At 44.3% G+C, this 14,346-nt stretch overlaps 1 protein-coding gene across 1 annotated transcript in view; it reads left to right on the top strand.

Annotated features, from left to right (window-relative positions):
- Positions 1-14,346, top strand: part of TNR (tenascin R) — an 89,110-nt gene that overhangs the window by 48,638 nt on the left and 26,126 nt on the right. Inside the window, exons 12-16 of the mRNA XM_065936101.1 lie at positions 700-846; positions 4,002-4,121; positions 7,164-7,307; positions 7,965-8,095; positions 8,970-9,102. Of these exons, the coding sequence (XP_065792173.1) occupies positions 700-846; positions 4,002-4,121; positions 7,164-7,307; positions 7,965-8,095; positions 8,970-9,102 (675 nt within the window). The remainder of the gene's footprint in view (positions 1-699; positions 847-4,001; positions 4,122-7,163; positions 7,308-7,964; positions 8,096-8,969; positions 9,103-14,346) is intronic.

Genomic DNA, 14,346 nt, shown 5'->3' with positions numbered 1-14,346 from the left:
TATATTCACATAGGAAGCAGGCCCTTTACAGGTTGAGTGAACCATGGTAATCAGTCACCACTATCCAGACAGTGTAGCGAGAAACTAAGATCTCTAAAAGAATCTGCCAAGAGCCAGGGTCACATGCACTTTTCTGAGAGAATTAAAGTGCAAGACTAAAACCCCTAGGGGGTGCCTATGCCTGAAGGTACCACAGAGTCATATGAAGGGAACCACAGTGATGGTGGTCCTGTTACTGCTGCTCCATCCAAGTTATGAGTCAGAAGAAATAGGGCCAGACCTCACCTGCATCCTGCCAGCTCTTGCTGGTGCATGTGGAATTGTTAAGGAAGTAGAGGGTACACTCACTTCCAGTGAGTCGGGGGCATAATTTTCCAGACTACTGGATCTCTTGGCTGCATGGGCCAGTCTGCAGCCATGCTTTCTATACTGCTTGAAGACCAGCTTGTTAGAAAACCACCTAATAAATAGTTTTTCCCCCCTTTGTTCTTGGGATCCTATACAATAAGGGGGTGGGATCAGCATGCAAGGTCTCTTCAAATTCCAACATTCCCAGCCCCCCTCTTTCCCAAATGGGTGCTGACCCTTGCACCCGTCTATCGGGGCTGCATGACAAAGTGCCCCTGGGAGATCCTGCATCATGAGCTGCATTGATGTGAGATCCATGGAACTCGACCTGTGACTTCTGCTCTTCCTTAGTGGGACGACTGGACAGCTCAGTGGTGCCCAACACGGTGACAGAATTCACCATCACCAAGCTGCACCCAGCTACGGAATATGAAATCAGCCTCAACAGCGTGCGGGGCAGGGAGGAGAGTGAGCGGATCTGCACACTTGTGCACACAGGTGGGCACGTCTCCCCATCACGGGCCAAGGTGGGACCCCAGCTGAGGACCTGGGGCCAACAGAAGTCATCCTGGCTAACTCAGAGGACACTGGTTCTGGGTTGGGCATGGGAGGTTGCCCTCCAGGGTGTTCCTTCGACTCACATTTTTTTTTTTCTATATTTTTTTTTTTTTAATTTATTTATTTTTTTAATTTTTTATTTTTCAGTGGGTTTTGTCATACATTGATATGAATCAGCCATAGAGCTACACGTATTCCCCATCCCGGTCCCCCATCCCACCTCCCTCTCCACCCGATTCCTCTGGGTCTTCCCAGCCCACCAGGCCTGAGCACTCAATTCATGCCTCCCACCTGGACTGGTGGTCTGTTTCACCACAGATAATATACATGCTGTTCTTTCGAAACATCCCACCCTCACCTTCTCCCACAGAGTTCAAAAGTCTGTTCTTTACTTCTGCATCTCTTCTTCTGCCCTGCATATAGGGCCATCGTTACCATCTTTCTAAATTCCGTATATATGTGTTATGGACTCACATTTTTATGCGAAGCAATTTGCAAAGTTCCTCCCTTGGAGCTTCTCTGTAACACTAGGAGTTTAGAGTCACCCTCTAAGACTCTTGCTGGTTTAGGTCAGACATTTTCATGGCATTTCCAATATGAAAAGTAACCCTCCAAAGACTCATGACAAGTGAATTCCAGAACAGACATGTGATTCATCCCATCTAATTTTTTAAAAGACTGACAGGGAAACTTTACCTTAGAGAAAAAACAAAAGGGGGCTGTTATTCCAGTAACAACCCTTGGAATCATGAAATCCCTCATTCTACATGACCAGAACCACCAAGTGACTGCATTTCCTTTTGCTTTATCATCCAGGGAGGAGGAAGGAGGTGCTTTTCTCTGGAAAAATGATGGGCTTGAGAGCAGGGCTCCAACAGCCCCTACCCTGCCCTTCTTTTCTGACTCCTCAGCCAGCTCATCATGCAGAACTAGGACAGGTTTTTCACAGAAAACATGAGAGGGAACAGTGAAAGTTTTTGGTTCCAACCCCAGACGCAACTCTCAGTGACGATATGGTTCCTGTATATTGAAGCATATATTCAGTAGTGTGCTGACCCAGCACACAGGAAGACATCCAGCTTGCCTCATTAAGAGAACACCTGGATTTCCTGAGGCTGCTTACTTCCCTCAGGGAACGAACGGTACTTCATGAATGAGAGCAACCTGGAATTCCTCACTGCTCTTGTAGATACGCTCACTAGCCCAGAAAGAGCATCTCTAAGGCCATGGCCAAAGAAACATTCCTTCAGAAACTCAAAACATTATTCACCTGAAGACATCACAGGATGTTCTCATCTTCCCTACTGTCCTGCCATGCCTGTGACTACATGTAGCGCAGCCGTGTTTTTGGTTCAATCTTACCCTTCCTGTCAAGACATCTATGACCATTAAAGTATCAGCACATGTTGACCTGAAGGGATGCCCAGTGAGTATAAAGAAGCCCTCCTCATCCATTCCTCTAAGTCTTAGAAATTCACTTTAAAGAAGTTAGGGTTTTTCTCAGGGAGGATAATAAAATGGACTTCACAAGCCTCCAAACCCAAAAGTAGAAGAGAACAACTTAGGTCAAAAACTCACTCCTGGGTTCTTGGTTATAAGCAAGTATCTCTAAAGCATATATTCAATAGCACACCGACCCAGTTTCCCTCCTTCAAATTCAGGCAGAGCTATTTTGGCAACTCCCAACAACCAGATTACTCACAGAAATGTTTTATTTTGTTCTTTTGCTGTTGCTGTTGCTTTAGTGTGAGGTCTATGATTTTATAACTTTTGGCGATGATTACTCCTCAAGGTCTCATGGTAGATCTCAGAGGTCAAACTAAATGTAGTCTCTTAAGATTTTTCTTCTTTGTTTCTTTTTGGAAGCTTGCATTTGAAGACCTTGTTCAAGGCATAGATTATGGACACAATTCAGATGTTAAAATTGTAAATGGTTGTTTCTTTGAAATAAAGGACATAGACAAGCAATCTAACCTTCAGTTAGAGGAGAGGGAGAGATCAATAGTATAGCTGGGTCTCCAAAATTAAATTACATGACACATAGGTTGACCTGATACCTAAACTACTGTAATAACCTGCATTTCTAAGATAAATCCCAACTTTATGGAAGAGAGGTGCAGTAAGGAAATGAGGCAGGGAACAGGAGCAGTAAAGAATCTGCCTGCAATGTAGGAGATGAGGGTTCAATCCCTGGGTCAGAAAGATCCCTTGGAGGAGGAAATGGCCACCCACTCCAGTATTCTTGCCTGGAGAATCCCATGGACAGAGGAGTCTGGTGGGCTGCAGTGTATAGGGTTGCGAAGAGTCAGACATGATTGAAGCAACTAAACCACATGTGCAAGTGAGAATGAGAATATGGTGCTATGATGAACAAACTCTGCTCCTCAGCAGGCACTCCCGGCTTTAAGTGGGGACCAAATCCCTTGACTCTCTACGCCACAAAAAGAGCCCAGGACTCAGTACAGAGTCAGCCTTGTGAGTAGCAAAGCAAGAATTCAATGAGCAGATCTGACTGTAAAGGCAACCTGAGTCCCATTCTTCATTCCACAAGTATTTACTGAGCAATGGCTAAGTTCTAGGTGCTGGGGTTACTCCCTGACTTCATGGAACTCCCACCACACTTCCTGCAGCTCATCAACAGAGACTGTTTGACATGGCATGCCCCTTCTATCAACATTTATTCAAGTAAAAAGAGCCTGGGAATCATATTAGCTCATCAGCTACAAAAATATAACAGTTTTGATATGTTCTTAGTTTCTCTACCTAGGTTTAAATGTCTAAAGCACAAGAGTCATACCTTGGACTCCCCCATAACACCCGACTGCTCTGCACATAAGAAGTTAATGGATCAATTAAAAAAAGATCTGAGAGTATTTAAGGGAGTGCTGGGTGCTTGAAAGGAAGGAGAAATGAGAAAGGGGAAGAGGCTAATGGAATCAGAAGGGGAGAAAGAAAAGAGGTCTTCACTCACTTCATTATGTTGTGTCACACAGCAGCAGACATGCATTCTAGGTGAAACTACAGGAGGCAGTTCTCTCCTCTTCCATCCTGCAGGTCGTCTTACCTCTACCTGATATTTTCCTGTGTTGTTTCAGCCATGGACAATCCTGCGGATCTGACTGCTACCAACATCACCCCAACCGAAGCCCTGCTGCAGTGGAAGGCACCCATGAGTGAAGTAGAGAACTATGTCATTGTTCTCACACACTTTGCAGGTGGGTGTCTGCGGGTCAATGCATTAGGCAGGTGGGAATGGTGAGGACTGGGGCTGAAGACCATATGAAAATTTTTTAAAAATCTTTTTAATCTGAAAGAAAATTTGAAATTTCCCTGCTTTAATTTCATCATAAAGCCCTCAGGATAGCCCTCAAACTCTGTGAACTGTATCAACTATGGGAATTGAGAAAGTTAAATCTAAAAAGTACAAAAAGGGCATGTAACCAATATAGAAACAGAAGTAGCACTTGAAAGACAAAACTCAGAACTTGCCCCAGAATGCTATGGGCAAGAAAGTTGACTTTTCTAGATATTTTACAGAGTGAGGAAAACACGAAAGGACCATCCATGATAACGGGTGACAAAGGATTCAAAACTACTAAATTCTTCTGTTGCTTTGATCTTCTCTACCCATATCCAACCCCAAAGGTTGAGCCAACATGAGATCTTGAGTTTTAATGTCTTCTTTGCCATACTTGAAGAAGGAAATGGCAACCCACTCCAGTACTCTTGCCTAGAGAATACCATGGATGGAGGAGCCTGATAGGCTACAGTCCATGGGGTCACAAATAGTCGGACAGGACTGAACGACTTCACTTTCACTTTTACTTTGCCATACTTACTCACCTTAACGCTATTTGAAATTGATTAGAGGAGCCCAAAGCAGAATGCTAATGAGTAGTTCAAGTGTCCAGGCCTAGGAAATTATTTCTCTGCCTAAATTATACATGTGCTCACAGAATATTGTGGGTTATAGGCAGGAATCCAGAGAACAAAGATACCAGAAGACAGAAGGCAGGCAGATGTCTTGATTTTCAACAATGACAGATTAAGTCAATTCTGTAAGCTGCAAAGTAAACTGATTGTCAAAGCTTGGGAAAGTAGAAACCAAAACAGACTATTAAATAAGTTGGAAAGGAATTAATGATTACTACATACCAGCACAGGATCACAAAGTATGAGTTTTGCCCAAACCCCTTTGAGCCCCCTTTTTTTTCACTGGCAAATCTGCTAGCACATCAGTATCTCAGCAAGGCATTAGAAAGGCCCACCTCCCATTGAGATGGAAAACTACATGGTAGATCATATTTGGAGTTCCAGAGCTGTTTGAATGACTCTCCCCAGAGAATGAACATTATTACTATGGATACATCCTAACCCTGTTGTGTGCATGCACAAGCCACGTCAACCCTACCACCCCTCTCTACACATTATGACCCTGCATTTCTAAATTCTCACCTGCCTTCTCAAGCCAACGTACGTTTGTACATGTTCTTTCCTCTACCAGGAAACTCTTTCCCCACTTATCTACCTACTAAAGTCATCCTTCAAGCCTCAGTTCCAACACGATCTGCTAGATCAAAGCTCTCATTATTCCCTTAAGGCAGTCAGATGCACCTGCTCACAGATATGAAGCACAGAGTTCCATCATAGCAATTCCCATTCATTTAACAACTACTTTTGCTTTCCTCCAAAGTGCAATGCACTCTCTGAGACAACAATGATTCAAAGCAAAACATGAGTTCTTATCTTCGAAGAATTCACTTCTAGTGAGGGTGCAGACAAGTAAAGGGTTACAACCCAGTGTGAGCAGTGTCATGATGTGGGCAAGTACAAAACACCAGTCTGCCACACCTGATGGGCCACTATGATGTGGAGTGAGAGTGTGGAGGGGAAGAAAGAAGGCAGATCTTGGATCTGAGAAAAAGAGAAAAAGAAAAAGAGATTAGGAGAAAGACATGAATTCCAAGAAAAAGAGCAGCCTGTGGTGCATTTAGAGAGAAAGCTTGGAGAGTCACAGGAACTGCCATAGTTGATGTGGCTGAAGCATTGACTGTTGGCATCATGTTGCAAAGGAGGATATTAAAAAGATAGAGCTATTATATGAGCTCTTTCAAAGGGCTAGTTTAGATTTTAACTTGTTTGCATACTTTTCTATGTCATTAGACCACAAAAAATTGAAACTTCAGCCCTGCCATTATTTGGAGAAGTGCCCAGTAAACTCTATTAAATGCTGAATGACTCAGAAGTATTCTCAAGACACAATAAGAGGCTTGGCCTTGATCTAATGAACAGTTTTATCAACAGCTTGAATGAGTATAGAAAAGATATGAATACCAAATTTATGTTTCAAACAAAACTGTGATCGTTAGAATCCAAATTCAGGTATATTTTAGTAAACTGAAATGTTAGCCCCACACTCAGTCAACAAGGAAAAATGAAGTCAAAATGAATGCAAATCCCTTCCCATGGGTGCAAAAAATCAACTATACAAGGTAAGGTTGGGAAGGGGTTATAAACATGATCTTTGATGATTTTTAATCTCAGCCTATGATAACAAAATCCTAGGACCAGGATTAATATACATACTTGTCACAAATAAAAGCAGAGTCTTAACCTGTCTCTTTCTTTGTCAGCTCATCTCAATTATTGTTCTTGATTCTCTTCTGAGTTTTGCATTTCAGCAGGGACACTGATAAACTGTTCCTTGTTTAGAGAAAGGTGGCCAGGAATGTGACAGTTTTAGAATCATCTCGTAAGATTCCCTGGAGAAGGAAATGACACCCCACTCCAATATTCTTGTCTGGAAAATCCCATGGACAGAGGAGCCTGGTGGGCTACAGTCCATGGGGTCGCAAAGAGTCGGATATGACTAAGGGACTTCACTTTCTTTCACTTTCATACATGTAATGGGGGTTGGGCTGAATGCTCTTAGTCTACAGGAGAGAAAACCCGATTAGGAAGAGTGAAGGGCAGGAAGAGGTCAGGAAACAAAAGATTTGGTTTATTCTAACTCCAGAGACCCAAGTAGATGTTATACGAAAGACTAATCGGCCTCCAAATAATTTCTCAATTATGATGCAAAACAAGATGAGAGGGGAGCTTTGTATGGAATATAATGCTAAGTTAAATAACCTCTAAAGGATTTTTTCCAAAATACTCTAATAGTGCAGTTTTTTAAGGAATATCTTTGGATTGGATAAGTCTTTCCTAAGTTGAATAGTCTTATTCAATCCTTATCCATATCCATCTGATTTTAGTTGCCGGAGAGACCATCCTGGTTGATGGAGACAGTGAGGAATTCCAGCTTGTTGACCTGCTTCCTAAGACCCACTACACTGTCACCATGTATGCCACCAGTGGGCCTCTCACCAGCGGTACCGTCAGTACCAACTTCTCTACCCGTGAGTACTCGAATGGTCAGTTCCATGTCAATATCCTGGGAGGCCTTTATGGATCCTGAAAATGATCAGTTTCCAAGGGCTGGACTAGACTGAGTCTATAGGTTTTAGACAATGTGGTTATGAGGCATTCTTATTTTAGTTAAGTGCAGCCCAAACGCCAGTGAAAGTGGGTTGCAACTCTTTTCCTGAGTCTGGCTGACAGCAATACATCCAGGTCAAGAGAGGCCAGTATTGGGAATGCATCTGGCCCATAAAAGTCTGATGGAACTAAAGGGCTTAATATTGGGAGAGAATTTCTAGGTGCATTCATGACCAGGAGAACAGTAGACAAAAGTATACATGTGGGAATGATGTAAATTCAAGAGTGAACTCACAGACATGCAGGTTTAACAAGGTCATGATTTCAGACTGGAAGATGTCACATCCAGGCCCAGAGGACCAGGTGAGGGAAGGGGGAATAGCTTCAGGAATGATCATGACACTGAATGATTACCTTCTGCCCAGGAGTGTCCTTTATGCTCCTATCCAAACTAGAACAGAGGTCACCATGTGAGCAGCCCAGAGATCACACAGGTGGACAAATTGGTCCACATGCCTGGCATCAAAGAGGGAGGAGCTGGAGGGGCGCCCACTCCTGGCATTTTCTCTTCTTTGTAGTCCTGGATGCTCCTGAAAATCTGACAGCCAGTGAAGTCACAAGACAAAGCGCCCTGATCTCCTGGCAGCCTCCCAGAGCAGAGATTGAGAACTATGTCTTGACCTACAAATCCACTGATGGGAGCCGCAAGGTGAGATTTTTCTGGAAGTAACACACAGGGAGTAAGCTAAGTTTGCCATTACGGATACATAGCAGGCTGTTGAGGAAAGAGCACTCATCTGCAAGCCAGACATTTGGGTGTTAGTCTTGCCTCCACTCTTATCTCCATGCAAGTTGAGGCAAAGCACTCAACCTCTCTGAGCCCCAGTTTCTGCTCTAGGTAATAGGGGCATCTACCCTGCAACTTCACTCAGTTGTGGCTGATGCTGCCGATACCAGCCTCCAAGCCAATTAATAAGTATGTGGTATTGGAATGAATTTTCACTAACAGGGCCATGCACACATGAGCTGGATACCAAATTTGACAGTCTCATGTGCCTCTCTGTAAGCATGATAAAGGCTCCATCTGTACAGCCCACAGTAAAGAGATCACAAATTTCTGTTTTAGATGGTCAGTTGAAACAGGCCACCTATAGCACTGGTTGTCAAATGTTTGTTAATGGTGAAATCCTTTTTTTCTTTTTTAAAGTGAAATCATATTCAGAAACCAAATATACAGAATAGATTTCAGTAGAGCTAGTCTGTGGGTGTGAAAGAGGGAGGCCTAGGTTCCTCCTTCCTCAGGCCTCCAGGAGACCCTTTGTGATCTGAAAACCACAGGGTTCAATAACCCAGGGCTAAGCTTATCCAATGTGCATCCATGGGAGGGGAGCTGGCCTCAGTCCCACATAGGAGGTGTTCTTTCTGCTCATTGGAACGTCTTCTCCTGACATGATATGGGACGAGAGAATAAAAATGGTCACTGTAATACTGACCGTGGGGTCTGAACTTCCCTTCCCCACTCCCCTCCATGGTGACCCCTCTGCTCACCACCGTCCACCTCCCTCCCCCGGTTCATCCTGCAGGAGCTGATTGTGGATGCGGAGGACACGTGGATCCGACTGGAGGGCCTGTCCGAGAGCACAGACTACACGGTGCTCCTGCAGGCGGCCCAGGACACTGCGCGGAGCAGCATCACCTCCACGGCCTTCACCACAGGTGAGAGAGGGACCTCCACCCTGACGTCTCCTCCTCCCCTGCATGGCATTTGTCTCCTCAGCAGCCTCTACTGAGACTTGGCCAGGGGGGAGCCCATCACAGAAACTCAACTGCCTCTTCCTGCAAAGGAAAATAATTCTTTTCCCCTACTCCTGCCTTCCCCCACTTCCACGGTCCTGCCAGGAACCTCTCACCACCAAGGCAACCATAGGAATCAGCCGCACAAATTCCTGGTCCTCCTGAACCAACCAAGTGCACCAAGTGAGACAGCAGGCTCCTCTGCAGATTTCCTGCAAGGGTTTTTCCAGCACAGTTTGTCCTTCCCTCCTTCCTGCCTCTGCTGCCTGTCCTCAGATTCACCCGGTAAAAGTTGCACAAATAAAGCCCCAGTATGAAGTCTACAGTTCTCTATCCACAAAGCACTTCTGCATTTCTGTGGTCTCAACCCATCCTTTTACAACAACTGATGAGAAGGGTCTTATTATCCCCATTCACCTCAGATGATGAAACTTAGGTGCATGGAAATCAATTGACTTACATGGTGGTAAGTGCTGGGTCACAACTTGAACCAAGGTCTTCCACTTCCTTCTACCTTCCTTCATCTAACTATTGGGTTGGCCATAAAGTTTCTTTGGGTTTTTCTATCTCATTGTACAGAAAAACCCAAATGAACTTTTTGGCTAACCCAATATCAGCAGAAGATATTGGAAATACCCTTACAGGGTGAAAAGTGAAGTGAAATTGTTAGTCACTCAATCAGGTCTGACTCTTTGTGACCCCATGGACTGCAGCCTACACACTCCTCTGTCCATGGGATTCTCCAGGCAGGAATACGGGAGTGGGTTGCCATTCCCTTCTCCAGGGGGTCTTCCTGATCCAGGGATAGAACCTGAGTCTCCTGCATCGTAGGCAGAATCATTACTGTCTGAGTCATCAGGGAAGCCCACCTTAAGGGGTAAGGTTGGTCTAATGTGTACAACAGGAAATAAACTAACACCTGGTGTTTGAGGGCTGTTTGACAGACACTGTTATAACCATTATGTATTCTAACTTAATCCTCATGACAGCCTTTGAGGTATGTTCTAGTATCCTTATTTACAGATATGGAAACTGGGTCAAAGAGAGATGAGGTAACTCACCCAAGATCCCATAGCTGTCAGGTAGGACAGCTGGGATTGACTCCAGGTGTGCTAGCTCTGCGGTCTGTGTTGTTAACAACCCTTCCTGCCACTTCCATGGTTCCTCTCTGCAGTCGGTAACGTGGGGCTGCCTGGTCAGACTGGATTCTCTCCCCACCCCATATTTAGAGGAGGGTACACCATGTGGGGCAAGTGTACTGTTAGTCACTCAGTCGTGTCCAACTCTTTGCGACCCCATGGACTGTAGCCCACCAGGCTCCTCTGTCCACGGGATTCTCCAGGCAAGAATACCAGAGTGGGTTGCCGTTTCCTTTGCCAGGGTATCTTGCCAACCCAGGGATCAAAACCACAACTCTTGCAGCTTCTAAATTGGCAGGCTGATTCTTTACCTTCTGAACCAGCAGGGGCAAGTGAAGGCATGTTCATTATCTGTAGACACACTTCTGTTGTCATCTCAGAGCACCAGGGTGACTGGATTCCTGTTCACCCCCAGAGCCCATCCTCTCATCACTGAAGAGAGGTGACAGAAAGTCACCCATCTACCCAGGTGCCTCCCCCACTAGACTTGTTCTAAAAGACAAAACAGGACACTGGCTCAAATACACCCAAATGTCACTAGTGATTCCGTAGGGTGGTGAAATTATGAATGAGGCCCCATTTTCCTTCCTTTTTATACTTTTCAATATCTTGCAAAGTGTTGACAATGAGCACAATAATCTGAAAAACAAATTTTAATTAAAACATAAAAGTTAACCTTGGCCTTGAATCCAAGGTCTTTGACAAGCAGAATTTGGAGGACACTTGATCTCTTTTATGAGGCTGAAGTCAAGTAAGTTCAAGCTGCACTACTTTCTAGGGGTGTCTTACCTCAGAACCAAGGTGTCACCATCTTGCTCAAGCCCTTCCCTGCACATTCACAGGTTAATTAAAGGGTCCTCCAGGGTTTCCCTTCTCAAGCTACCACCCCAAGACCCAGGGATTGGAGCTTTTCACTGAATTAAAATTTTCCTTCCCCTAAAAAGGACACAGATGACAGAAACATAAACAAAACCCCTGATCTGCATATTTATTAGGTCTAAACTACTCATTTCATTCCCAAAATGCATGGGTTTCACTGCTTGCTCAGTGTAGTATGAGCTTTCAATTCCCATCCTGGTAACACCACAGCTCGTGGTTGTGAGCAGGATGACAATATGCCTGGGGTTTCTGCAGTATCTTGCAGCTGTGCCTTGCTCCATATCCGCTTGGACTGTAATAGCATGCCAGATTCTGTGCCATCCGCTGGCCTCTGTTAGATGAAGTCACCCCCAAAGGGGTGAATCCCAAATCCAGCTGGGGGCCCAGTAAGATCCAATAAACAGACGGTTGACAATTTGTGGAAATCTGGGACGGAGCCCAGGGTAGTGGCTTTGTTCCATGGATAGCACAGGGGGACCATCAAGATGTATTTAGGTATTTGTTCTTTTTATGAGACTTCAGTTGACACTGAGTCCTGCAGCATGACCAGTAACTCCCCTGAAAAGGAGAGCGCTGAAGAGCCCACTTGCCTGTAGCATCAGTGTAATTACTACCCAAGTTGTTCCATGCAGTTTGGGGAACCAGAGAAGGACTTACCACTACAACTACAGTGGTACATGGCAAAGAGGGGTCTATGTCTAGGAGTTTTCCCAGTTTCCCTGGAAAGCTCAAATTCAAATCTCAATCACGGATGCATCCCAAACCCACTGAAATGACCAGTGGCATAGTGACAATCCAGGGATAGAGGCAATGCACAAGACATCACCTTGCACAAAGCTGGTACATAGCAGACATAATCAATGGTGGTTGAGAGGAACAGTTAAATCCTCAATTCAGAGCCCGGGAAGAGGGGTTTCTGGTGAAAAAACTGTAGGAGAAGACGATTTTCAGTATCTCTTACAGGGACAGCTCATGCAAAAAGGGACTGCATACAGAGTATGATGCACGTGTCTCTCTGATTGCAGGCTCTTTCTGCCACCTCACATGCAGATTTCCTCGAATGAATTACACAGAACTTACAGAGTCATTTGCATGTCAATACTTTTTTTTTTAAGATTCAAAGCAACTGACACAGTAAATTTCATTGTTTACATAATGACAGGCTCTGGACAAAATGAAGACACGATGGATACAGTAATCATAAAGTTTTGATAATATTTTTAATCAATTTTTATTGGAGTGCAATTGATTTATGATGTTGTGTTAGTTTCCACGGTACAGCAAAGCAAATCAGTTATACATATACATATATCCACTCTTAGATTCTTTTCCCATAGAGGTCATTACAGAATATTGAGTAGAGTTCCCTATGCTATACAGTAGGTTCTTATTAGTTATCAAATGGCAACCCACTCCAGTAGTCTAACCCACTCCAGTATTCTTGCCTGGGAAATTCCATGGACAGAGGAGCCTGGTGGGCACAGTCCATAGGATTGCAAAGAGTCAGACACAACTGAGTATGTAAATGTCAATCCCAATCTCCAAATTCATCCCTCCCCTTCTCGCCCCCTTGTTAACCATAAGCTTGTTTTCTATATCTGTGACTCTATTTCTGTTTTGTAAATATGTTCATTGCTACCATTTTTTGGGATTCCACATATAAGCGATATCATATGATATTTGTCTTTGTCTGACTTACTTCACTCAACATGACAATCTCTAGCCCATCCATGGCATTATTTGTTCTTTTTTATGGCTTAATAATATTCCATTAGAGGTAGATATATGTCTCCCACACCTTCTTTCTCCATCCCTCCATTGATGGACATTTAGGTTGCTTCCATGCCTGGCTGTTGTAAATAGGGCTGCAATGGACATTGGGGTACATGAAATGGGACCTAATTAAACTTAAAGGCTTTTGCACAGAAAAAGAAACCATGAATAAAATGAAAAGACAAGCCACAGAATGGGAGAAAATATTTTCAAATGAAGCGACCAACAGGGATTAATCTCCAAAATATACAAACAGCTCATGCAGCTTATTACATTTAAAAAAAATTCCAATCAAGAAATGGGCAGAAGATCTAAATAGACATTTCTCCAAAGAAGACATACAGATGGCCAAAAGGCACATAAAAAGATGCTCAACATCACTACTTATCAGAGAAATGCAAATCAAATAAAAACTACAATGAGGTACCACCTCACATGGTCAGAATGGCAATCATCAAAAAGTACAAACAATAAATGCTGAAGAGGGTGTGGGGGAAAGGAAAACTTCCCTCCTGGAGAAAACTATAATTTGAAAATATGCATGTCAGTATTAATGAGTCCTCATTGCCTGTGCCATGCCCTCCCCCCTCTCCTAAATCCCTCACCGAAGAAACAAATTTTCTTAGAGAAGAACAGAATACAAGTGTACCACCTTCCTGAGTGTAGAGGTGGAGATGTTATCAATAAAAGAAGGACTGGGGTTTACTTGACAGGTGACATGAGCTAGACTCCTTGAGGAAGAGTCTGGGGGGAAAAAGAGGCCTCCAAAGATCCCCTGCAGCATGGGAACAGAAGGGAATCCCTGCAGAAGGGAACAGCTAACCACTCCAGTATTCTGGCCTGGAGAATTCCATGGACTATATAGTCCATGGGGTCACAAAGAGTCAGACATGGGAGAGAGACTTTCACTTTCACTGGGCACCTGGGCATCCAGGTGTTTCTTATCCCAGAAGTCCCCTGTCTGCCCTGGATATCTCCTGACATCCCCTGAGAGTGGGCTTCCTCTGGGAAAAGTGGTTGGAGCAGCAGTGCCTCGGGCCTGATTCTGCAGTTCTCTGAGTTCCCACCCTCTGCCGACACTCAGCACTTTCTAACCCATCCTTCCCCTGCCCCTCCATCAGGACCAGGGCAAACTCCCCTCACACCCTTGACGCCACATACAGCACCCTGCAAGCTCCATCTGCAGCATCCTTTAAAAAGAGAGAGAGAAAGAGAGAGGAGAGAAAGAAACAAAAACAAAGAGCAGTTATCTTCACTTACTCGAAAGATTGAAGGGCTGCCCTCCTGAACCCCATGAATCACTCCTGCTGAGCAAGAGATCTGAGGAACACCAGGGATGATGGATTTAGAGGCTAATTTCATTCTAGTAACTGAC

The sequence above is a fragment of the Muntiacus reevesi genome, chromosome 5 (assembly GCF_963930625.1).
Source record: "Muntiacus reevesi chromosome 5, mMunRee1.1, whole genome shotgun sequence".
NCBI classification, from domain to species: domain Eukaryota; kingdom Metazoa; phylum Chordata; class Mammalia; order Artiodactyla; family Cervidae; genus Muntiacus; species Muntiacus reevesi.
The sequence above is the reverse complement of the archived record's forward strand: the minus strand, read 5'-3'. Positions and strand labels throughout refer to the sequence as shown.